A 26540-nucleotide genomic window follows, 5' to 3' on the forward strand; every position below is an offset into this window, starting at 1 on the left:
TATATATAACATTACTCATTATTTAATGGATGGAAAACAATCCCATTCCATCAATATTTTTATCAAGTACATGACTTCATGTTATCTATTAGCCCTTAAAATAAAAATAATTTTATAAATTAACATATGAAATCACATAATTTATGGATTTAAGTAAATGTCTGTTTGTAGATATTATTTCTCTTTTAAAAAATTAACTGACCAAAGCATTTCCAAACATGAGACCTAAAACTAAAAAGGTTTTTACAAATCCATAAACCAGTTTGAACTTTGAAGTCATTTTAATCCCAAACACTGGTTATTAATATTTCTACCAACAAATCCTCAACTAATTTCAGGCCTATCCCAAAAAAGGAAAAAGATCGTTAGGGACGACGACATCACCCCGTTATGCTTTTTAAGGAACCACTAGTGAAATGAAGAGACAACTCCGACAAGTTAGCGATTGATTCGAACAAAGGCGGTGCGTTTAGACAAAGCACAGAAAACACCCAGAATTTCTTAGTTACTTGGGTGTCCTCGGAATCAAACTTTGTTAAAGAATACGTAGGATCGATCAGATATATTTTCTATATCGACCGCCGAAATGGGAAGCTCAAAGACTGGGGCTACTGACTCCTCCGCCACCGAGTCCGACATCACCAAGACCGACCCCGACATGGAAATTGACGGCGACGACGGCGATTGCCCTCCTGACACCGATTCCTGCCCCTTCTCCGAAGGAGAAAAGGTCCTTGCTTTCCATAGCGTCCGCATATACGAAGCCAAGGTACTCTCTCTCTCTCTCTCTGTATATCTTGGTTTTCGTCCCTCCATACTGACTTTCCTCTCCGAGGTATTCTTCAAAATAATTATAGTAGAAGTTCAAAAAATACAGAAGGAAAAATTGGGTTATGCTCATTTCATGCTTTGTTTTGTCTTTTTCCAGAATCAAGAATCCTTTTTAACAGAAGCACCATGTAAATTCGAAAACTTCGTGGACTTCCATTTTTTTCGCGAGAAACACGATTATTATTATTATTTTAATTTTTTTTTTCAAGAAGTATTCGATTTTGCATTTTTTGTCATGATAGAAGTGAGTAGGCATCAGATGCTACAATTTTCTTATGTATTTATTACAGTTCGCAACCTATGGTTTACTATCGATACAATTTAGACCTTTAGTAAGTCATTGTTGTACTTACAACCAGCAAGGCACCAGAATTGCCCCACCTGGATCACCTGGTTGTATTTTGGCGCCAAAAGAACTCACAGAACGGCTTTTTCATGTGTCAACAGTTAAGGCTACCATGGTTATGTAATGTTATAGTAAAATGCGCTGGGTATTCAAGTGAATAGGCTTTAGTTCTTAGCCGTCTTTCTCTTACTTCTGGTTCATAAAGGTTAGCTTGGATATATGGGATACATATTAATTGACTTAGAAAACCCAAGGGGCTAATGTAATTTGCCCCTTTAAATATATCTGCCTTTTCTTTCTGTAGCCACATACCCGGAGAGTACTACAGCTACTTTCACTTGGGAACTGCTCGGGGTCTGACTATTTTTTATACTTATCCAGTTGCTTGTAAGTGTTTGGACACTTTTTTTGAAAAACAAAATTGACGTCAGCATGGTGTTTTGTGAAATTTTTATTAAAAACTGGGAAAAACTGCATTTTGCACTCTTCCAATTACCGTGGTTTTTTCTTTTCACATTTTAAACTACAAAAGCTATCAATTTTCAACATAAACTTCCAAAATTTGTTAATTTGCATTTTCAGTAAGATATGACTATTGAGGGCCTGATATCTTTTGTGTTTGTTTTATCAAGCTCAACTGAGGGTAGTGCCAAAGTTTGGTAGTTTATATTGAAAATTGATAGTTTTGGTCGTTTATGGTGTAAATTTAACAATGATAGTGCAAGGGTGCAAAACATATTTTTTCCCAAGCATTATGAAACACTCTGGCTTCATAATAGCGCCTTGTTGAAGAGCTTTTGAGATATTAATATATTAAAAAATATAGAAATATGGAGCATGCATATGGATTATCGGAAAGATTGATGTGTCAAATGTTGTTAACTTTATGTGCTGTAAATGTTTATGGTCTTTAATTTGGTTCGTATGATATGCTATATGTTTTATTTGCAAGGTGACAAAGATTGAATACCAGATGGAGTGGAGGTTTTTTGTTCATTATCCCGTAAGTATTTTAGTTTTGGTCATTTTATATTTTAAATGTTCTTCTGCAATGTGTTGTGCCATAGTATTATGTCGTTCTTTTGGTTCTTCATTGCTATATAGATGTTATGTTTATCTCTTTTTCTTTAGTTGCATCAATCATGACATGAATGTTGGGTTTATGCAAAACTAGATAATTCTAGTGTGGAATCCTGATTGAATTCTTGTGCCGTGCAGGGATGGAGCAAAAAGTGAGTTAGCTTCCCAAATGTTCCTGAAATCTGAAATGTTCTGATTTAGGTTATAATGTTCTCTGTGGGAGGTGGTTGGTAATTGCAAGTGGAAATCCAACAGCTCATATATTAATGCTTTTGGATCTGGTTTTTTTGGAACTCCAATCCAAACACTATAGCTCTTCTTCCTTTATAATTTAATTTATAACATAATGCTTCATATTTTCTGTCATAGCATGTTTAATTTGAACTCCAATCTTGGTATGTATGGCTTCTTTAGAGAGTTATATTTTTGTTTTATGTAACTTTTATACTTGAGGTTCTCCTATTTGAACTTATCCTCTCCTATTTAGCTCTCCTATTTAGTGTGGTTTATTGTTGTGCTTATCAATTCTGGGTAATTCTTAATTAATTCAGGCCTTGTTTTTCAACAGCTGGGATGAATGGGTAGGTGTGGATCGCCTGATGAAGTTTACTGAGGAAAATGTGCAGAAACAGCAGGCCCTCAATAAGAAGCAATCCTTTGAGAAGAATACAAAGCTAGCTCGAGCTTCAGTGATTAAACCAAAAAGTTCCCACAGTTAGATATTTATCCTCTTGCCAATTTCATTACGACTAATTATATCTTCATTTAAACAAAAATGAAATCTGCAGTATCAGATATGCTCTTAATTTCTTTTTCTATATTTTTTTTATACGAGTAAAGTTTTATTGATAGGAAAGAGGCATATAGGCCAAGCACACAGCACTTTTTCTATCTTTCTTGTTCTTTTTGCTTTTCTTTTCTCTTTTGACATAGTGATAAAACTTGTATTATTATTTTATTCTTCCTTTCTTTGTTGTTCTTTGTTCTTTTCTCCTTGCTTTTAATGGCAGAGCTTTCAGTCATTGACAATATAAGAAAAGTAGCAATGCTAATGAACAGTAGAAGCCCAAACTTATGTTTCATGCCCAAGCATGTTGGTAGATGAGCCATTAAAGTGTTTCACTTAAGCATTCTGCCCTTACATGTTAACATGAGCCATTAAAGTGTTTTTCTTCCAAGTGTTTCTTTTTCCTCTCTGTCTCGTGTGTGTGTGTGTGTTTTTGTTTTGTTTTTTTTTTTTGGGGGGGTGGGTGGTGGTGGTGGTTAACTTAATCATTCTGCCCTTCATCTGTTTACATTAATTGTAGTCCCATGGCATGAGCTTAGGCAGTAGAGGGATGGGGTGTCTGGGGTCCAGTTTAATTCTTAACTATCAGGTAGCAAGGAAGGCTTGCTTACTGGAATGTTATAAGGCTAACTTAGTAAAGCAAGAAGGCACAAATTTGTTTAGAATAACTAAAAAAAATTTTAATAAGGTTTTTTTTCCATGAATGTGTGTCTAGATCCTTTCATTTCAGAAAGAAAAGTGATTATTGATGGAAAGATTGATCACTGAGTAATAACCATTTTTATGTCCTTTTCCCTTTTCCTAACCTATCTTGTAAATTATATGCAGTGGCAAGGGCCAAGAAGCGAAAGACTGACTTTGTTAGTAAGGTATTGCCTAAAGCACTTCGAGTTCACCCATGCATTGTTTTGTTCTTTTTGCATTATCTTGATTAATTCAGATGCATCGTTTGATAATTCATCCATATCAGTTAAAAGATTTTCTTGACATTTTTGGGATTTCAATTGTTATTTTGGTATCTTTCACCAAGCCATTTGTCTTTCGTTAGGAGGATGGCAATTTACTCTTGGACAGGCTGGTGAACATCCAACTCCCACCTCCGCTAAAGAAACAATTGGTTGACGATTGTGAATTTATTACTCATTTAGGCAAGGTATGTATATCCTCTATTCTTTTGTACCTAAGGTTTCTAAGAGAGAGATTTGTAGTCATCAGATGGTGCCAAATTTGGTGTTCAAACATGGTTGCTATTAAAATATTCACTAGACTTGCTATTGAAGAGAGGAGCCTTCTTCTTTTGTCATGTTGATGTGCATGTTATTGTTCTTGATTCCTAAATTTTCTGTGTTTCTTTTCTGTTCTCATGTTGTTATAAACCTACACTTTTGAGTATGAGTGATCTGTTTTGCTGGGATTTTATTTTCAGAAGGAACATGCCCAGGAATGTAGTCGGTGCATTTTTTTTCAAGGTTTATGCATACAAGAAATATCAAAGAAGTATAAGCTCATGTAAAGAGTTTCTTTTTATGATTTTTTGTCAAGTTCCAACTATAACTGCCTAATTTCATTAGGTTATTATCATAATTCTAAATGTGATATAGATGGGTCACAGGGCTTATTTTTGTTGTCTTTGTTCTAGCCACACTCTGCACTATCAACCATAGTCTGTGTTCTTTGTTATTATAGGGATGTACAGATGATCATTTTATTACATGGTCCCTACATATTCAATGTTGTGAACTGAAGTTTGCATTCTTAATTATCTCATGTGGTTACTTGACTGTTAAAGGGGATGTATGGATAAAAATTTGTTATTATGTGCTCTATGAATGCAATTACTTGTTAATAATGATCAACAAATAAGAAACTCATTATATTGCACTGATCCATTCTATCATTAACTTGCTATATTCATTATTCAACACTTTGATAACATGAAAAACCATTGCTCAAACATGAGAACAAGCAAAAGCATCTTCCCTCTCCTTCCATCTTTCTTCATCTATGCTCACAATCACTAGCCAGTATGCTTTTTATATAATTCCTTTTTTAATCTTGGTTTGATATTCTTGTGTCCTAGGTGTTTGTCTGCAGATGTTGAGTTGCTTATCTTTTCTTCCCCATGAGTTTTTGTCTTAAAAAACTTTTTCTATTTATTAGAAGTTAGGGAAATTGCATTTTCTACCCATAAACCACCACCTATTTTTCATTTTCACCCTAAATTACTTTCAATTTGGACATTAAACTGTTGATAGTTTTAATTTGAATAGAGAGACCATAGTGAGATCTATTGATAGTTTAGGATACAAATTGGAACTCTATGTAATTTAGGGTGAATAGTAGTTTTGCAATGTGATCCATTGACTAGCAAATCTCAATTAGTTGGTCCTTAGTGTGGTGTTCATTTTTTTAAATTATTTTATTGATATAAATTACTTGTAATAACCATATAGCTGTAATTTGAAAAATTCTAACATGAACTTATAGGGTCCCTTACGTAGACCTAGATAGGTCTTATCTCTATTAATAATATTATCGATTACTTATCAAAAAAAACAAAAAACATGAACTTATAGGGAACCAAATTCCACCTAGTATCTGAGAGTACCATGGTCATGTGTCATCACGAAGGTGATGAACTGGGTGGATTGTATCTGACAAAGAACATTAAGAAAGCATATTGAAGACCAGGTTACATTGAAGATGGAAATGATTAGGTTTAATAGTTTCCCCATGGTCAAGTTGGGCTGCCCAGCAGTATTATTAATGGAAGGGTGTGGGGATCAGATGGGAGCAACCTTATCTTAGGCAAAGTAGACCTTGTTGTGTGACTGCTAGTTATCAGTCACGTACATATAGGTTTTCATTTTTTTCTTATGTATTTATAACTTCGATTTTTTTTTCTTTTTTATCTATGTCCTCCCTTGCAGCTTGTCAAACTTCCACGTACCCCAAATGTTGATGACATATTGAGGAAGTATCTGGACTATAGGATGAAGAAGGATGGCTTGTAAGCTCCTGCCTGCCTTTTTTGCCACCTTTCAGTCTTTCCTTGGTTCACTCAACATTTTTCTTTTCCTCATTAATAGTAAGTTGTTTTAGACACTGATTTTTATTTGATGATATCAATTAATGTATATTGGTTTATATTTGCGCTCTAACTTTGTTATCCATGGATAAGAGACTACAAGATCATTTATACTCGATATAAAATTTTAAGCTCTTCCTCTTTCAGCATTGTTCATGTAGCTTCCAGGTTCCTGCTGATTTTGTTCTACTCAAAGCAACGGAGAAAATATATTCAACATGGCTTTCGTCTTCAAATATTTCTGTTGGCTCACTTCAAAGTTGCAAAAGGATAAAATTTTTGATGATCTAATTGTCAAAGTGGGAGGGGGAAATAAAAATATTGGTTTACACAAATATCTGTTTGTGACTATTGGCAACTCACTTTGGCTTTACTGTCCCGAAAAGAAAAAAGACAAAACCAGAAAGAACAAAATTTTTTTTCTGTGCATAACAAATAACAAGACTTTACCATTCAGATGGTCCTTTTTCACCTGGAGGGTGATTTCGTTGTTGCAAGACTCCTTGGGTGCTATGCAACTTACTGATTGATAAAATTGTAAAAAAAGGAACTGCTGAATAAAAAAATGGGCTCGTTTAGAATATATATTTACATATATATCTGTGATTTATGATACAATACTTGGTAGTTAGAATCATCTGATAAAATCCTGTCATTGTTTATTTATTTTCAAATTCCCACTCATTCTGATATCTTGAGGTGTCTTTCACCAAAATTACAGTTTAGATCTAGCTTTATATTATGTTATTGAATGATAAAAGTTATAGTTGTGCCATTGGCATCTGAATATCCTCTATATTTACTATATTCTGTTTCTGTAACTGAGATGATATAAAAAATATCAAATCATTGGTTGATGATGTTACTTCTTGTCCCTTTTTCACACACATCGTGCTAGCCAGGCAGTCTGCAGCATTTGCATGGAATGGTTGTGATGTGCTCTGCATGCCTAGATTAGTGGATATAGTTCTTTTAGTTCAGAACTGTGAGAAGAGAGCCTTTGTGTAAATACCCTCAAGTGTTAAACTTACCATTTATGCACCCTGCAGCTTCTGTATTTAGAGATTCCACTTTGCATATGCAATGTTTGTCTGTTAAATATGTCTATTTTATTTAAAGCCGTTGTTCTTCTCTTGTAACATGCTCCAATGGATATAGAATAGCCGATTCAGTTGGAGAAGTTCTGAAAGGATTACGTTGTTACTTCGACAAAGTATTGCCAGTGATGCTTCTATACAAAAGTGAGCGTCAGCAATATGATGAAGCAATTTCAGATGATGTCTCTCCTTCAACTGTATATGGTGCTGAACATCTTTTACGCCTTTTCGGTAGGATAATCTTTTTTGTATACCATAAGATTACTAATTCTGCTTGTTTTCACACCAACCTTTTGATAAACTTGTAAGTAAATAGTATCCATATCCAAAATTCATTATATAACCCATATATGTTGTTGTCCTTTTCAAATTACCCATTGATTCCATTCCCACTGGAAAACCTAGCATTAATGCAAATTCAACGGTTACATAAAAAACTCAGTTGATTTTTAGTGAGTCAAATCCAAGACAATGAAAAGTAACAAAACAGCAAAATCCCAATTTCATGTTGTCTTTTCGCTGCTAACTTTCTTTAAAAAGGATGTAGTGAACGTAATGCAACCATCTATGCAAACCGAATGAGCTTGAAGAGTTTGGCCTCTTTGGGGGGCAGCAATGAGGCACCTATTGTTCCACGGAGAGAGAAAGATGTCTGTAAAAGTGGATTGTCCTGTTGCTTGTCCCATGCTAGTTTTTTCTAATTGTTAATAATTCTCAAACTGCTTAATGTAGCATCTTTTTGGGTTTTTTTGGTTGTAAAAAGTTATAGCCATCTTTACTTCGTGCTTGTAATGTATTTCTTCCTCCATCTGCAGTTAAGTTGCCCGAGTTATTGTACCATGCCAACATTGAAGAGGAGACATTGATGGAACTGCAGCAAAAATTAATTGACTTTCTCAAGTATAGCATCTTTTCATTATGTTTTAACATATATATGTTCATGTGTGAAAAATGAAATCGAGAAAATAAAAATGCATGTTATATATGTTTGTTCAGGATGATCTACCATGTATGCTACTGATCCAAAAAATCAATTTTGTATTGCTGAAATTTGTGTTGGAAGCTTGATTTTGGCTGAGCATGGCATAACGAAAGTGTTGTGTTGCATTTCATTTAATTCGAAGAACAAAGTTCTTCAAAGTTAAGTGTGTCACTTCATTTGTACGTGTTGATCTCGCGTAGATCTATGAGCAAATAGAAAACAAGGCTGGATAGTCTGCCTCAAACACGTTTCTAACAAGGCATCATGACTATACTAATGCTGAGAGATTATCCTTCTTGTGATGCAGGTTCTTACAGAAGCATCAGAGTGCATTTTTCCTCTCTACGTACCACGTACCAGAAGATATTGAAACGAGCACCAACAAATAAGATGGGTCGGTTGTAAGTTTTCTGCAACAAACGTTGTACATAGTACATTAGAAATACAGTTTAGGTAGATGTCTTATCACCATTTTGAAATTTGAATCTGTACTTTCCTGGATTTCAATATTCGTGAAACACATATATCCAGTTTCATGTTAGTTCTGGAGACCCTTTGTGAATTTGAGGGGGGGGATATTATGGGCAACATCCATGGGAGGAAACAACCAGTACCCTAGGCTAGTATTGATATCTAACAACCATGGATAGCAACAACATGAAATATATGATGAATGGGTAATTATGTAACGCATGCAAGTCTTGTGTATTATGATAATTGCATGTCATGTGATTTTGTTATGTGAATGCTTTTCAGTATGGAATCAGATTATCTACCTTTGCTAGAAGAAAATGATATGCATCTAATTGAAATACTAATAATTTTAAAGATATCAAGTGCAAAGTTAATTACTTTAATTGGAATGGCCATTCTAGTCACAAGACAAAAATGTAGACTGGTTGAAGGTGAGGTTACTTTTTTCTTTGGCAATAGATTGTGACCTTGGAATCCAAGTAAATGGTAGTTGCAGCCTTCATTATGCCTCAATTAAGGTCTTGTTTAGATGTTGAGTTGAGTTCTTTATGAATAGTAGTGAGTTAAAATGATAGAATGAGTTTTGTTGATCCACCTAAGATGAGATTAGATGTGTTTGAATGTTAAGATGAGTTTATATGTATTTATAAAAAGTTGAAAAAGGTTGTAGGTCACACGTGTAAAGATGTTTTGAGTTGAGAAGAATTTAGTGATTTGAGAGTTGAATGTTTAGATGTTAGATCCAGCTTAAAATTAGACTCAGCCCCGGTTTGGATTGGAAACTTACTTCAACTCATCTTATCTTATCATTATAATCTTATTAAATTTTTACACGAAATATAATAAACAATTTAATTTTTTTAAATTTTAAAATAATAATAATATTAACAAATAATATTTAATTCAATTCATTTAAAATTATCTTAATCTATTTTAACTCATTTCTAAATTCAAATCGGTTTATGAAGTTTTTCAAACGGAGTGATAGCGTTTACGAAACAAAATCAAAATATTATCCCTGTATTAATTAGTGGAGGAATCGTGTCCTCGTTAGAATGGGAAGACATTTGATTTCAACGAATTAAGAAGAAATAGACTTTCTATGTGACGCGAGAATGGAAGATCTTAACTATATGGCTTATACTTTAAAAAGTAGATTAGTCAATAATATAATTAGAGTCCTATTGAAATATTTTAAAGAACAAAAACTTTTTATTCACAAACAATATATGATCTCATACATCACTTACTATTATCATTTATCATAATGTGAAATCACAATTTCATTTCACACTTAAAATATTATATTATTTCCATCTAATTTGTTTATCAAACTGCTATGAGAATTTTTCACCACAACGAGAAGCTTCAAATACTGCACCGGCCATTTTGTTTTGGGTACCTAAGAGCATTGACAATTGTTTAGCTATTGTCAAGTCTAAAATTTGGTTAAAAAGTTGAGATTTTGGTTAAATCTAAAGCCATTGAAGAAATTAGTCCACATTAAACTATATATCTTAAAGTTAAAATAATAAAATAATATTAGATATTTTAATAATAATTTTTAATTTTTTTAAATATTTTACAAATACACTTTATATATTAATTAATAATTTAATTCTTACTTCAAATTTTTGTTTTCCAACTATTTTTTTTTCAACCTAATTATCCAACAAACACATTTTGCTAACCTTTCTCATAGTCAAAAATCACATATACAATTTTTGTCAACTTTTTTTCTACCCAACATTCACATTTACAATTTTGTGAAGTCAACAAAGACAATTTAGAGTAAAATATTGTTTTGGAGATAAATAGTAGCTAACCAAATTTAGAGAAATGAGTGATTTTAATGTAGCTCAAAAATGGAGTCAGAGTTTTGACTACTCCAATGCAGACCACTTTAATAAAAATTAGCCAAAATTTGATCTGACATTTGGTTAGGCCAATGCGAGTTCTCTAGCCTCGCTAACTAATTCCTTCCTTTCAAAACAGTATATTGATTTGGCTGTGAGATTTGGCTATGTATCCATTGCTTTTCTTTCTAATTTCTTCTGTCTCACGAACCTTTTTAACCTTTATAACTTTACACCTGTTGATACCACTGTCGTGATTGTGCAAACACGATAGGTTTCTTTGTCCATCAATTCAATCAAAATATTTTGACTTCCACTCACAACGTGAAGAATTATCCCCTTACTAGCGAGATATTCATAGGGATATTTATATATTTTTTTTAAATATTATCTACAATCTTCAATAGTAGCAGTCGTATATTGTAAGATTGTTTGCCCCAAAATACAAGATGCCAATGTTCAAATTTTAGAGGGATGGCAGTGGAGGAAAGATGGTTGCACAGCGTTGGAGTAATGGTCATCCCTCTTCCGACCAAGTTCAAGGTTTAGGGATCCACTGGAACACTTGGAGACATTCAAGGCCCACATGACCCTTTACCTTGCGAACCTCCATACAGGGGAGGGCTAGGGACTGAAGTGCCTGCCAGTTGGTCTGCAGCATATGTCACGAGCAAACTTAAAAAGAAGGAAGAGTTTAAGAAGATTGAAAGAAGTGCAAACAAAGGATACCTGGGCAAAGATGGGCCTTAACTTCTGAGCCTCCAACTCGATCGCCTCAGCTCGAGTCTTCTAAAAGCCAGAGCCTATCACCTTGGGCCTCCCTGCCCTGGCATAATAGGACGGACTAACTCCCCCCAATTTCCACGAAGAGTCGGGCACGTCCGAGATAGGCTCGAAGGAGAGGCCTATGTCGGGACCCTCTAGTGCTTCACCGGTGGTGTTAAACTTCGCCTACTCAAGTGCCAACTCCATTGATGCTGCTCCTCTAGCATGGTAGGTCCCAAAGAGGGCCCTTTGGTTGTCACGGGCACCTCCTCTGTCTAGGGGTCAACCTCCACCTTAGGGGAACCCTACTTGCCCACGGGGGAGATTACAGCATTGATCCATCCAGCGCCAGATAGAAGTCAACATCTGACTCCGGGGAATGGCCAAGATAAAGGGACGAGATTGATACCTAGTCATCACTCAACTCCACAATGAAAGGAAGGCTTGGCCCGACCTCCTCTTGGTCGACCCTCCATGAACTTGGCCTGGCTTCTTCTTCATTGATCGGCCTTAGACAGCCAGGAAAAGAGAAAGCCTCCATCGTAGCCCGGAGAACAAGAGGAACAACCTCCTCCTCTATGAGCAATTCTTCAAAGGAAGGGAACGCCTCGACCTCCAGCACGAGCCCGCGGGGTGCGAGCTTGATGAAGGCAATGACAAAGGTAGCCCGAAGGTCGTCGTCACCTTCCTCCTCAACAACAACATGGCACGAGGTCAATGGGACCACGGGCAGCATGAATGTGGAGCCCTGTGCCCCCTGCGCATGGGTTTGACTGGAGGAGGGAGCCGGGAACTTAGAATGGGAGGGTGCCTGGAGCTCCCAACTTTACTCTTGGATGCCCCGCCAACGTCGTCATGGCCTGCCCAACGCCACTTCTCCCCATCACTACCCACGGAAGGGCTAGAATGACGTTTCCGACTCCTAGACGAAGGGGAGTCCACCAAGAAGTCCTGCCTCAGCACATACAAGCAGTCAGGGGTATAAAGAAATCTCCGAATGTTAGCCTCTGTTAGCACCAAGTTGGTCTCCTTGTCGAGAGGATGAGAGGTGAAGGCCAATCGCGAACATCAGGGGATAGAACACCACCCGAGAAGCCATCCCATCAGAGTCCACCGCAGCAACACGACGCCCAGGGAATTCCAGAACAACCGATTTTGGGATATTGTATCTCCTCCTCAGAGCACAAAGGTTGTCGGCAAAAACTAACGACTCCACTCGACGAAGTACAAGAAACGAGAATCGAAAGACCCTTTGGGAGCCATTAATAACTGTGCGAGGGAAGGAATGAAGTAAGAGAGTGAAATGAGGAACTAGGAAGGCAGACTCGAAGGAAAATGCGAGGGTAGAAGAACATAAATGACAAAAGTGAAGGAAAGGGGGAGTTTATATAAAGGAGGATGCGGCGGTTGGACTTCTGCAGGCAGTGACGTGACCCTGAACCCGAAATACAAGAGACATGCCGGGCCTAGAGAAATGTGCGGAGTGACATCGTGAAGAGCAAATAGCGAGTGCGTGAAGAGCACGGTCCAATAACCCACCCAGTGCGTGGGCGAGCTTCCCATTGTCCCAAACCGATGGATAATGAAGGGGTTGGAAGGACCCGAGGCTCCATCAAAGCATTGATGGCACAGTCGAACCATCGCGAGGTGCCAGACGTGCCTCAAAGGAAAGTGGCCTGGGAAAAGCGGAAGGGAACGTTTTGAATTCTCACCATGTATGGTGAGAATCTGTGGGGTACTGTGAGGGGAGATGTTCCCAATGATGGGCTAGACCGAAAGAGCCCAGCCCACGTGGTATGGGTGGGCTTAAGGACAACTCAGTAGGAGAGTATGAGGGCCCAGGCTGGGCCATGAAGGGCAACATCGGCCCATAAAGCCCACAAGAAAGCTGCAGGGTAGCGTGCGTGGGGCATGGGGACTAAGCTTGGAAGCCTGACACATTTACTGGCCGACATGTCGCACACATAGGGTTAAAGAGAACCCAGATACCTGACCGCCGACGACTAGACAAGACCTGGAAGGTGGGAGTACCTGACTTAAGTCATGCCGGATTTAATGAAGGACGAAGGTGGGCACGCCACGATAAGGACCCAGGGTTGTCACCGATCGCCACGATCAAGCATGGATGGCCTATCATATGGCAGGGAGTTGGCATGGGACACGACTTGGGTACGGAGCGGCACCATCTTGATCAGCCTGACAAGGGATTCCCCTTGCCAGGTATAAATATCCCCTACTTGGGGGAAAAACACACAAATACATTGGTTAAAAAGGTCACATAGATCACAAGCTTAGAACCCAAACTAACTTATGAATCAGAGGTATCCTCCCACGACCCCGAGCTTTCATTTCCTCTGTATGCAGGAACGGACCAACCCAAAAGGGCGAAGTTGCTCGGGCTGCGAAACACGACATCAACAATTCAAATTTTGAAAGATTAAAAAAGAAAAGAAAAAAGGAATAGGTGCAGAGAACACGAGCTTCCCTGCAACATTCACCAAAAAGGATAATAATTACATCGAAGATGAGCTGTCTTACAACATTGCCGTAACTAGAAAAGATGACATAAACTAGCTAAAAGAGCTCCTCTGACTCTGACTTTAAAATTAATAAAGAAATTTGAGTCCAACTCCATTTTGTTGGAATCAGAGCATAATAGAATTCAAAATCGAATTTTCAGATTTTTACTCAGTCATAATTTGATATTTAGAAGGGGACTCGTATAATTTGTCATAGTAGACATTTACCTCGTTTGGATAGTCAGATGAGATGAGATGATATGTGAATAGTAGTAAAATAGTTTGTGAATAATAGTAAAATTTTTTTATGGTATTTTAGAAAATGAGAGAGGAAAAGTTGAATAAAAATATTATAAAGTTGAAATATTAGTAGAATATAATTTTTTAATATTATTTATTTTTTGAGATTTGAAAAGTTGAATTATTTTTTATGTTTTGTTTATAAGTTTTTAAGAAAGTTATAATGATTAGATAAAAAAAATTAAAAATTTGAAATTGAAAAGTGTTGAATTGAGATGAGATAAGATGAAATAAGGTGAGAGAATCTTGTAATCCAAATGGGGTCGTAGACATGTAAATAAGTCCTCTTATTTATGTCTATCGCATTCCTTTCAAATAATATAGAAGTGCTATAATTACAATTTTTTTTATAAAAATAAATTTATAAATTGATATAATTTTATACAATATATTATAAATATTTTATAATAAAAATAATTTTATAATTTAACGCAAGACCAAAATTCACCTCAATTTTTTTTTTAAATGTCCTTATAACGATACTTTTCTTACCCATTAATGGTTGGAATAGGTTTTTTCAATCTTTTCACATATAGCTCCGCTACTTACAGTCACAAATGGGAGTCAGCATGCAATCTTCTGACGCAAGTGTCACATTAGTGTTATTGAAAAATTAAAAAAAAAAAAAGAAGGTTGAAGAAGAATTTTCAAATCTCTTCCGGTTCGTAATATGTAGATCTCTCCCTGTTCGTAAACCCAATTTCAGTTCTCCCTGTTCCACTGCAACTCAAACATTCCCTCCTTGACCAGATTGGTGTCTCCATTGAGGAGCAGAAAAGTTGTACAGAAGAGTGATGGGCCAACAAGTGGATTGAGAAACTGTCCAACTTGAACTCAAGTGGTATATAAGGGGGAACTTGTTTGAAAGCTATTGATTTCTTTTGAGGCATTTGGTTTGTGATACTGATTCACATTCTTGTCGTCCATAGTTCTATTATTCTTTTTCCTCCTTCGTGTAGTGTGAGTTTGTCCAGTCAAGTTTGATGTTCTTGTACAAGTTCACAAAAAGAGTTATCAAGATCTCAATAAGTTGTGGTTTCTCTCTCTCACAAAAAAGAAGAAGAAGATGAAGAAGAAGAAGTGAGATGGTCGGGGCTTGGAGTTCAAATTTACCAAGACGTTGAGGGAGAGAGAGAGAGGTTGAAGGAGAATGAGAAGCGGGAGGGGGCATATAGGGAGAGATGGGCCCACGATTGCACCACGATTACATTGGGCGACTGTATTTAACTTTTTTTTCTTTCACATATATATATTGATTTATAGCCACAGCTATACTTTTCTCACCCATTAAAGGTTGGGACAGGTTCTTTCAATCTCTTCACATATATATTGATTTATAGCCCCTTGTACCTATTACTTTATCAATTGGGTCCAGCAAGCCCTAAAGGACATCAAAGTTGTCCTACAAGCCCTTCTCACCTATACTATGAGCGTGTTCAAGCTACCTATTTTACTCCTAAAGGACATAAATGGTGTAATCCACAACTTTTGGTGGGGACAGCAAGATAAAGAAAACAGAATACATTGGGTTTCTTGGAAGAGAATGGGGCAATCCAAGTTAGCAGGAGGGTTGGGTTTCAGGGACTTGGAAGTATTCAACAAAGCACTAGTTGCTAAACAATGTTGGAGATTAATCCAGTAACCTGAGACTCTAGCAGCCAAAGTGGTGAAAGCCAAATACTACCCAAACACCAGTTTCAAGCAAGCAAAACTAGGATCCAAACCATGCTTCATTTGGAGAAGCTTCCTGTCAGCCAGACCTCTTGTTGAAGCAGGGGCATACTGGAGGATTGGAAATGGCAAGGAAACACATATATGGGGGGACAAATGGATTGCACACGAGACACCTAGCAAGAGCATTAGTCCTGTTAAAGTGCTGGACAGCAAAGCAACTGTTTCAAGCCTGATCAACTCTGAGTCCAAGCAATGGCATGCTGACTTGGTAAAAGAAATTTTTGTCTCGAGAGAAGCTGACACTATTTTAAGAACCCCAATTAGCAGCCTAAATTCCAGTGACAAAATCATTTGGCAAGGCTCTAAGGATGGCTCCTTCTCTGTTAGTAGTGCTTACCATTTGGAAAATGAGAGGATCATTTCAGAAAAGTCCCAAGCCTCGAGTAGTAACTTGTTTACAGAAGTCTGGAGGCTACTGTGGCAGCTTAAAGTCTCACCTGGAGATAAGGTTTTTCTATGGAGAGCATGTCTAGAATCCCTCCCCACACAACTTAACCTTTTCAAAAGAAAGATTGTGCAGCATCCATTTTGCCCCATTTGCAAACAAGAAGTGGAAAGCACAGTGCATGCAATCTGGAGGTGTGAAGCTGCTAAGGATGTATGGAGTGCATGCTCAAAAAGGTTACAAAAATGTTATTTACCTCAAGAATCAATGCTACAACTTTTGGAGGTCATTACTAAAAGCATGCCGCCACTAGTGATTCAAGAATTTGTAGTTGTGGCAAAACAGATATGGTGGAGGAGAAACTCTTTCATTTTCAAGGAAACATTTACACATCCCTCGACCATAATTAGGGAGACTAGACATACTCTCGAGCTACTAAATGAGGAACCTCCAAGAAGAGATTTCAGAACTTGTCATGGACACACCTCCACTAACTCATGGCAGGCTCCCCCTTTGAACTGGATCAAGCTGAACTGGGATGGGGCAACAGATAAGGCACAAGGTCTTATTGGGGTAGGCGTGGTGGCCAGGGACAGTGCAGGCCATATCATCTCCACATTGAGAGCTAGCAAACACCTCTTTCCTGATCCTCTACTGGCTGAGGCTTATGGGGCGATGCAAGCAGTGAATTTTGGACTCGAGCTTGGCTTCACACAGATCATACTCGAAGGAGACTCTCTTCAAGTTGTAAGGGCTCTCAAGACTGAGAAGGAAGGATGGAGTAGTGCTAGTATGATCATGAATGAAACTAAAGTGTTATTTCAAAAGTTTGCTAAGTGGGAGGTTTCTCATGTTAGGAGAAATGGTAATTCTATAGCTCACTTGCTAGCAAAAAACTCTCTTTCATTTTCTGACCATATTGTAATATCGGAGGAGATCCCAACATGTATTTCTTCCTTGTTTTAATGAAATGAAGATGAGAAGTTGGTATCAAAAAAAAAAAAATTGGGTCCAGCTGCTAATAAAAGTGTAAGCTAAAGTTTCGACAATGAACAGAAGATCGTCAGGCACGATAGGGTTCTTCGTCCTGCCATTAAATTGAATCAAAATATTTTGACTTCGTCTCACAATGTATATTCGCAGGGGATTTTGTTTTTCTTTAAATATTATCTACAATCTTGAATAGCAGCGGTCTTATACTGCAAGATTGTATGCCCCAAAATACAAGATACCAACGTTCAAATTGTTAGAGGGATGGCAGTTGAGGAAGGAAAATGCTAGATCTCCCGCTGGAGTCTAGCATTTTATTTTTAAATTTTATTTTTATAAAATTTTTTAATAATTTTAAATATTTAAAAAAATAATAAAAATTATAATATTATTAAAAATTATTTTCTTAATTACGAAATAAAATAAAAAATTATAAATACTTTGTGATTAAGAAAATATTTTTTAATATATATTTTTTTACTTTCTGATTAAAAAAATATATTCTTAATGATATTTTAAATTTATTTTATTTTTTAAAAATATTTAAAAATATTTAAAAATTTATATAAAAAATAACTTAAATAAAATACAAGTAAAATAATACTACATCTCCCGCTGAAGCCTCCAGCGGAGACTGTAGCATGACCCGTGGAGGAAAGATGGTCAATAAGGTTGGGCTTTTCGTTAGGCCGCGGGTGGTCCGAACCTTAGCATCGATGGGCATGTGTTGCTATGAGAAACTGGGCCAGGGTTTGAAATTGTTTTACGTGTGTCCAAAACTTGTCCCAAGAAATGAGACAAGTTTTGGTACTACTTCTAGCTATTGTTTATTGGTGTTTACAGCTCTATGAAATGAGATTGGGACAAATTTTATCATTATATATTTTTTAAATTTCTATATAAAATATAATAAATAATTTAATTTTTTCAAATCTCAATTCATATTTTTTAAATTCTAAAACAATAATAATATTAAAATATAATATTTTAAACTTTCAAACAAAATATAAAATTTTCATCTCTCTCAAATCTATCCTTAGCTTGTGTGTGAATGTTAAAATAATCTCATATTCGATTTGATATGTGAATAATAATATTTTTTGAGTTTATTAAAATATATTTAAATATAAATAATTTGAAATATGTATTTAAATATTTGAAGTAAGTTAAGATGAGTGTAATTTTTTTTTTTTATAAAAAATTAAAAAAGTAGTGGATCCTATCAACTAGTTGTTTAAGATAGATTGATGTGAGTTTGTGTTTCAAATATAACTTAAGGGGAGGTTTGGATAGTAAGTTAAAATGAGATAAGTTGAGATAAAAGTTGAATGCGAAATAAAATATTATTAGGATATTATTTTTTAATATTATTATTATTTTAAAATTTAAAAAAATTAAATTATTTATTATATTTTATATAAAAATTGAATAAAATTATAATAATTAGATGTGATAAGATAAGAGGAATCATTTTTGTATCCAAACCTACCCAAAAGTTACACCCAAAGCCAACGTGAAGTTGTTGAGCTGAATTACAAAGGAGACTTGCCACAATATTCCAATTTTGAAAGATTAAAAAAAGAAAAAGAAAAAAGGAATAGGAGCAGAAAACACGAGCTTCCCTGCCACATTCACCAAAAAGGAGATAATTACATCGAAGATGAGCTCACTTACGACATTGACGTAGCTAGAAAACATGACATAAAGCTACAAGAGCACCTGATGATCCATTCTCATGATAACTTTATTCCTTGGTTCACGAACTGACTCACTACGTATGCGCATATATATACATATGTGTATATATATATATATATATAATATATATAATATATACACTAGTAATAGAGTAACGTTCAAGAAACGTTTGTCTAGTTTAGATTTTTTATAAAAATTATATGATATTTTATAAAAGAAAAATAATTAATAAATTATCTAACAAATTTTAGCAATGATTTAATGTGCAAAATGCGCTTACCACATTTATCTAATTGAAAGAAAAAAACAAAATTTTAAAAATAATATGTACAAAATCTTAAATAATTGGATTCAAACCGGGACCATTTTTTCTTGTCTTGTATTGATCTTCTAGCTAGCTAAGAGACTGTCCTATCTCTTTCAAATAAAATAATATTGTTTTAAAATATTTATTTTACTTTTGTTTTCTTTCCCTCTTTGATTACGAGGACCACTCTCAAGTCACCCATGCTGCTTTTACCAAAAGCGAATTGGGTGGGGGAAGCTGGTATTAAATTCCCAATAAACCTTGACAACCTTTTTATACTCTACATTCTATATTGTTTTTAATTTTCATTATTTTTTTATCAAATATTTATTATATAAATAATGAATAAAAAATTTAAAATAATTTTAAAAAAATAAACTCAAAAAAATTTTTAAAATTTTAAAATATATAAAATGTGAAGTATGATAGAAGTTACGTTATAAAACTCTTAAATTCCGATGGACGCACGTTTGGCTATGAGACATCTTTATTCTTTACGCAGTTAGAATATTACCTTTGGGGTAATATATCTCACCTATTGGGCCGGGGCCACAAGATTAATATATGTTATCTAATTTTGCCCAACACTAAATATATATATATATATAGATGCTTCTGCTTTTCATTTTGAGAGGCTAGGTTTAAATTAGTTATTTATATATACGGACAAACGTCTAATCAAGTTCCTTTCTTTTTTGGATAAGGAGAATGTCCTTTCCTTCTTAGAAGGGTGAGGCGGTGGGTAGGGTTCCTTGCATTCGATATAGTTTCGTTCAGCAAATTCTCGATATAGATATGACAGATGATTTGGCAAGATTTTGGAAATATTTTATCTTGACTAAAACAAAAAAAGATGAGATAATTTTAACAGAAGAGGAAACGCACCGAGCTGTAGCAAAAACACAAAAATGCCTATTTCTGTTTGTTGTGATGGAAAAGAACTTAAACAAGGAAGCTTTCAAGACCACGATGACAAAAGTTTGGAATCCTGAAGGGTTTGTAAGTTTCAACGAAATAGGGCATCATTGGTTTTTAGTTGAATTCCAAAAAGCAGTGGACATAGTTAAATGATGACAAAATTATTCAGGAGGAGGCAAGCTTGGGGCATGATATAAACTCCCAGAAAGAAATGTTTTGCCAAACTGCTCCTGCAGTTTCTATGGGGAGCCGAGAATATCAGTTGGAGTTTGATAGACAAGAGGCTCAAATTATGGATAAGATGAGAAGTACCACAGCTGAAGTAAGCATATCAAAAAAGAATCAAGAAGTACTTAATACAAGCTTTTGTGATCAAGCTCCTCAGCTAATTTCTTCAAATTCAGAATCTCAGATGGCAAATTCCTCACAGCACTTTCTTAACTCAGTGGAAGTTTCTTTAAAACCAATGAGTTGGAAAAGAAGGGCTAGATTAGCTACTTCATTAAGACCAGAAGAGATGGAAATGGAGGAGATAGTAATAAGTGATACAAGTGGCAGGAAAAAAAGCAAAGAAGAGCTAGACAATCAAGAAGACCAGGGTTTAAACAAGAAATTTAAAGAGGGGCTCAATCCTGAAAGGAGCATAAATCAGGAATCAAAGGTGGTGGCTGTTCAGCAGCCCCACCTGCAGCAATGAGATGCCTTACTTGGAACTGTAGAGGGCTTGGGCACCCTCATATAGTTAGAGAGCTTCAATATATGGTGAAGCAACAGTGCCCACAAATCCTTTTCCTTATTGAAACTAAAAGCACAAGGGAAATGATTGAGAACATCAGAAACAAAATTGGGTTTGAGAGAAGTTTTACAGTGAACAGAAAAGGTAATAGTGGAGGGTTGGCAATGATGTGGCATTCCAGTTCTAATATTGAGGTTGAATCTTACACAAACTATCACATTTCAGTTAGAGTAACTGACTCACAGAATGGGAAAGCATGGACATTTACTGGCTTTTATGGTAATTCAGCAACTGCTAAAAGGGAAGGAAGTTGGCAACTATTAAGGGTTTTAAAACCAATGGATCACAGACCCTGGATATGCATGGGAGATTTTAATAAGATTCTTCATTACCATGAAAAATATGGGGGAAATACAAGACCTTTTGCTCAAATGGAAAGTTTTAGATAGGCATTACAAGACACTAATTTAAATGATATGGGATTCATTGGTAATAAGTATACTTGGTGCAATAATAGGGAAGGAAGTGAATTTACAAAGGAGAGGCTAGATAGAGCTCTTGCCAACACTGACTGTATTAATAGTTTTCAACTTATTAATGTTACTACTCTAGCAGCATGCACTTCTGATCACAGTCCACTTACTATAGAAATGATATCTCAGAATCATCAACCAAGAAAAAGGGCTAGAATGTTCAGATATGAATTGAGTTGGGATCTTAATAATGAGTGCAAGGCATTGGTCACTCGAGCTTGGCAAGGGAATGGCAGAACTGGACAATCAATGTCAGATTTATTAAACAAAATGGACAGATGCAAGGGTATGTTAATTAATTGGAATAGAAGACAAGAGAAGCAGTCCAAACAAACAATTGAAAGTCAGATTAACAAAGTACAACAGTTACAATAAAGAAATACAGGAGCAGATCAAGAAGAAATCAAACAGATTCAAAGAAATGTTAACTTGCAGCTGGAGCAAGATGATCTAAAGTGAAAACAAAGATCAAAACAGAAATGGCTCAGAGAGGGGGATATTACTGATGGAGAAAGAAGAATAATGCCATTAACAGTATTACTGATGGAGAGGGGCATATTCATATATCTACACAAGATATCAATCATACATTTCAGGAATTTTTCATTAATCTGTTTGGAACTTCTACTCCACTAGGACAGTCACAATGTCTGGAGGATATGCCAACATTGATCACAGAAGAGATGAACAATATGCTTACAAAAGATTTTGAGACTTCAGAAATCAAAGCAGCTGTTTTTAGTATGAATCCATTCAGTTCTCCAGGTCCAAATGGTTTTTCTGCTAGTTTCTTCCAACAACATTGGGATAGTGTTGGTAAGGAGTTATGTAAAGTAGTTACAAAGGCTTTGAACAATAACAGATGGGATAGTTCTATAGTTTTGATTCGAAAAACTAAAAATCCTACAACTGTTTCAGAATTTAGGCCAATAAGTTTGTGTAATGTTTTATACAAAATTATGGTAAAGGTTCTAGCTAACAGAATGAAGGGCATCTTATCTGATATTATATCCCAAACACAAAGTGCATTTGTGTCAGGAAGATTGATAGCTGATAATATAGTTGTTGCTTTTGAAGCCTTGCATACCATGCAATGTAAAATGAAGGGGTCAACTGGATATATGGCCCTCAAACTCGATATGAGTAAGGCTTATAACAGATTAGAGTGGACATTTATTGAAGCTGTGATGTTAAGGATGGGTTTTCACAGGAGATGAATTGATTTAATTCTTAACTGTGTTAATACTGTTTCTTATTCTCTTCTTATGAATGGAACCCCACAACCAGTTTTTATCCCAACCAGAGGCATTAAACAGGGTGACCCACTTTCGCCCTATCTCTTTATTTTGTGCTCAAAAGCCTCAAGTCAAATGCTCACAAAGGCAGAAGAGAAGAGGATGATCACTGGAATTCCATTGGGCAGAGGTCAGGTTCATATAAGCCATCTATCTTTTGCAAATGACAATATGTTATTTTGCTAAGCTTCTCCCTTGGAATGGAGCATGTTACTTTATCTTGTTAATCAATATGAAACTGCTTCAGGACAGAGACTTAATAAAGAAAAGTCCTCTCTTTACTTTACTAAAAAGACAAACCTTTCTACAAGGGACATAATCACAAGTGTTGCAGGGCTCAGGATTACAAATTCGTATGATAGATATCTTGGTCTTCCAGCTTTGATAGGCAAATCAAGAAGCAAGAATTTCAAATCAGTTATTGATAAAGTAAGTTGGAAACTAAGTAATTGGAAGATGAAGTTTTTGTCACAAGCAAGAAGGGAAATTCTGATTAAGTCTGTGATTCAATCCATTCCTACATACTCAATGGGACTTTTTAAATTTCCTAAGGGATTGTTGAAGCAATTAAATAGACTGATGAAGAACTATTGGTGGAGTCAGGTAAAACAGGAGAGAGAGCTGAGCTGGATGAGTTGGACTCAAATGGGTCAGTCAAAAGGCATGGAAGGACTTGGGTTTAGAGACTTTGAAAATTTTAACACTGCTCCCAAATTCTCTAGCATCTAGAGTTCTAAAGGTCAAATACTATCCTCATTCAGACTTCTTCAATGCTAAACTTGGAAACAATCCATCCTACTTATGGAGAAGTATATTATCTGCAAGAGAACTACTTAAAGAAGGCACAATTTGGAGAATTGGTATTGGCCATTTAGTCAGAATTTGGAGAGATTCTTGGTTACCTCGACCAATTACTTATAAACCTCAGTCTAGTTAGGATGTGTTGGGAAGAAATGCTAAAGTGGAGGCCCTTATCTACTCAGATACTAAAGAATGGAACAAGTCTCTTGTTCAAGCAGTTTTTAACAGTATAGAAGCTGGAGTTATAATTCAAATCCCTATTAGTCTACATAATTAGCAAGTCAAACTGATATGGAGGGGCAATGCAAAGGGAGAGTTTACAGTTAAAACTGCATATTATTTACAAAGGGAATTGGAGGAAAGGAAGAAGGGCCAAAGCTCAAAACAGACTCTCATCGTGAGGAATGGACCAGATTATGAAAACTTGCAATACCTCCAACAACCAATAATTTTTTGTGGAGAGCATGTAGAAATATTCTACCTACTAGGGTCAATTTATGCAAGAAAAATATTATCCAAGACTCAAGCTGTCCTATATGTCTCAGAGAACAAGAAACGACAGAACATATATTATGGGAGTGTGCTTCTGCAACAGATATTTTGAGTCTAAGTTTGAGAAAAATTCAGAAATCAAAGTTATCTTGCAACAGCTTTAAGGAACTTATGCATGAATTATTCTACAGACTTAACAAGGAAGAATTGACAGAATTATCTTTAATTTTCTGGAACATATGGAAGAGGAGAAATGAGTTTGTTTTCAACAATGTCCTTAGTGATCCAAAGAATGTGATGTTCAGAGTTACAAGCATGTTGTTTGACTTATCTATATCAATTACTGATGTTGATGCTCAGGTGTCAACAAGAAGCAATAGGAGTGTTACTTGGGAATATCCACCTCAAGGTTTTTGTAAAATAAACTGGGATATAGCTGTTGACTCAAAGCAATGTAAAATAGGTATAGGAGTTGCTGTAAGAGATGAGCAAGGGAATATTTTGGCAACTTTGAGGATGCAACAAGAAGCATTTCCAAATCCACTCCTAGCAGAGGTAACTGTAGCTCTTAAAGCAATCAATTTTGGTCTTGACTTGGGAATGAAAAAAGCAATATTAGAAAGGGATTCCAAAATAGTTGTTAATGTAGTTCAAAACCAGAGTAAGGATGAAAGCTATTTTGGAATGCTAATCTCTGATATCCAGACAACCATGGTGAGATATGAAAATTGTAGCTTCATTCACATATGTCGGGAAGGCAATGTAATGGCACACAAGTTAGGCAGGGATGCTCTATGTCAAAAGAATGTATTGTGGACATAGAAAATCGTCCTAGCTGTTTGATGTATTTGTATTAGTGAAAGTTATGAATGAATGAGAGTTTCAAAAAAAAAAAAAAACTTCTAATCATTTCTATCAATATCCATCTTGATCCTCCTGCAACGATATACACAGTACTTTCATATACTGAATTTGACCGACTTTGAGGCTGAATGCATGAGTTCTATTATTAAGGGTTGTACTATTAGATACCCTTACAAACTTTGTAAGGGTATCTAATTTGACGGTCCATAATTGTGGCTATAAGGAATATGTATGGTGCTTATGTCAAAAGCAGCCTGAGGGATACTATATATTTTACTAAAAATTATTATATTAATCAGACGTAGTGACAATAATAGTTAATCAATTAATATGAAAGTCTACTGTAAGCTAATCAGCTATGCCAACATCATTAAATAAACGTTGATAGGTGAAGTTCAGATGATTGATTATTAGGTGATTCCAATGAACATATGGTGGTGTACATATAAGTTCCGACACTACATGCGTGTAGAGATCGAGTGGGTCACTCGTGATGTTGCAAGCCAAGTTTAGAAACTACAAAGGTTTTATGAGTGTTTCTATATTGGTTGTAATGAACTTTTTCTATAGTGGATTTTAGGATGTGCCTTACACCCGGAGTGGTTTTAGAATTTGAAGAAGTTCTTCAAATGAGTTTCCACTTCGTGACCAAAATCATTGTGTTAATTATTCTTGTTCATTGATTAACTGTTTATTTGTTTCTATTTTTGAAAAGACCTTCAAAATTGGAATACACCTATTCACCCCCCCTCTAGGTGTAGTGATTGGTAGAACCACTGCTTTTTCAATTGGTATCAGAGCGGGTTCACTCCGCTGGAATTAAATTCCTCAGTGTGATCCTGTTGTAGTGGTGAAAATGGAGAAGTCTCAATCTCTCACATCGCCACCTTATTTTGATGGAAACAACTATGCTTATTGGAAAGTTCGAATGAGAGCTTTCCTAAAATCTGTGGATGAACGAGTATGGGTTTCTATAACAAAGGGATGGAGAGAACCAGTCACTATTATTGAAGGAGTTCAAACCCCCAAAAGTGTGGATAATTATTCTAGGGATGAAATTAATGAGTGTGGTTGGAATAGCAAAGGCCTGAATGCGATTTTCATGGCCGTGTCCCAGGAGGAGTTCAAGCGAATCTCCATGTGTGAGAATTGCAAAGAAGCTTGGGACATTCTTGAGGTCACCCATGAGGGTACCAAGGCTGTGAAGAATTCTAAACTTCAAATGCTGACCACAAGTTTTGAAGAACTGAGAATGAAGGATGATGAAACATTTGATGCTTTTTATGCCAAATTAAATGATGTCGCCAATTCTCGTTTTAATTTGGGGGACAGAATTCCTGAGAACAGAATTGTGAGAAAAGTTCTCAGATCACTCCCTGAGAGGTTTCGTCCTAAAGTTACTGCTATTGAGGAAAGCAAAGATCTGGACAGTATGAGAATTGAGAATTGGTAGGCTCTCTGCAAACATATGAACACACTCTTCCTGTGGATAAGAAACACAAGTCCATAGCCCTCAATACCATTAGAGAGGAGTCAAATGAGTCATTCGATGAGTTAGCTATGAGTGACAGAGAAATAGCTTTTTATGCTAAGAAGTTCAGGAAAATGTTTGTGGCTAGAAACAATAAGAACCAGAGGCCAGAGAAGAAAAAGTTTGAGAGA

General features: G+C 35.9%; 1 protein-coding gene across 2 annotated transcripts; it reads left to right on the forward strand.

Moving 5' to 3' along the window:
- The first annotated feature begins 261 nt into the window (after positions 1-261).
- Positions 262-8970, forward strand: LOC109020308 (protein MRG1-like). Of its 2 annotated transcripts, none has more exons than XM_019002745.2 (10): positions 262-769; positions 2139-2180; positions 2396-2409; positions 2826-2971; positions 3873-3913; positions 4093-4197; positions 5975-6054; positions 7291-7460; positions 8045-8129; positions 8519-8970. In XM_019002745.2, the coding sequence occupies exons 1-10, from the start codon at positions 587-589 to the stop codon at positions 8598-8600; spliced, it is 948 nt and encodes a 315-aa protein (XP_018858290.2). In that variant the 5' UTR covers positions 262-586; the 3' UTR covers positions 8601-8970. The 2 variants fall into 2 exon arrangements, with proteins under 2 accessions (XP_018858290.2, XP_018858289.2); XM_019002744.2 differs by having other exon boundaries at positions 267-769; positions 2130-2180; positions 8519-8969.
- The last annotated feature ends 17570 nt before the right edge of the window (positions 8971-26540 follow it).

Source organism: Juglans regia, chromosome 6 (genome assembly GCF_001411555.2).
Source record: "Juglans regia cultivar Chandler chromosome 6, Walnut 2.0, whole genome shotgun sequence".
NCBI classification, from domain to species: Eukaryota; Viridiplantae; Streptophyta; class Magnoliopsida; order Fagales; family Juglandaceae; genus Juglans; species Juglans regia.

What these genes read in the sequence shown, in the direction of transcription:
- LOC109020308 (XM_019002744.2), top strand. Translation starts at nt 587, where the DNA reads ATGGGAAGCTCAAAGACTGGGGCTACTGACTCCTCCGCCACCGAGTCC. An exon ending in TCCGCATATACGAAGCCAAG is followed by an intron (nt 770 to 2,129) that starts GTACTCTCTCTC and finishes TTTATTTGCAAG; the next exon opens with GTGACAAAGATTGAATACCA. An exon ending in AGGATGAAGAAGGATGGCTT is followed by an intron (nt 6,055 to 7,290) that starts GTAAGCTCCTGC and finishes CAATGGATATAG; the next exon opens with AATAGCCGATTCAGTTGGAG.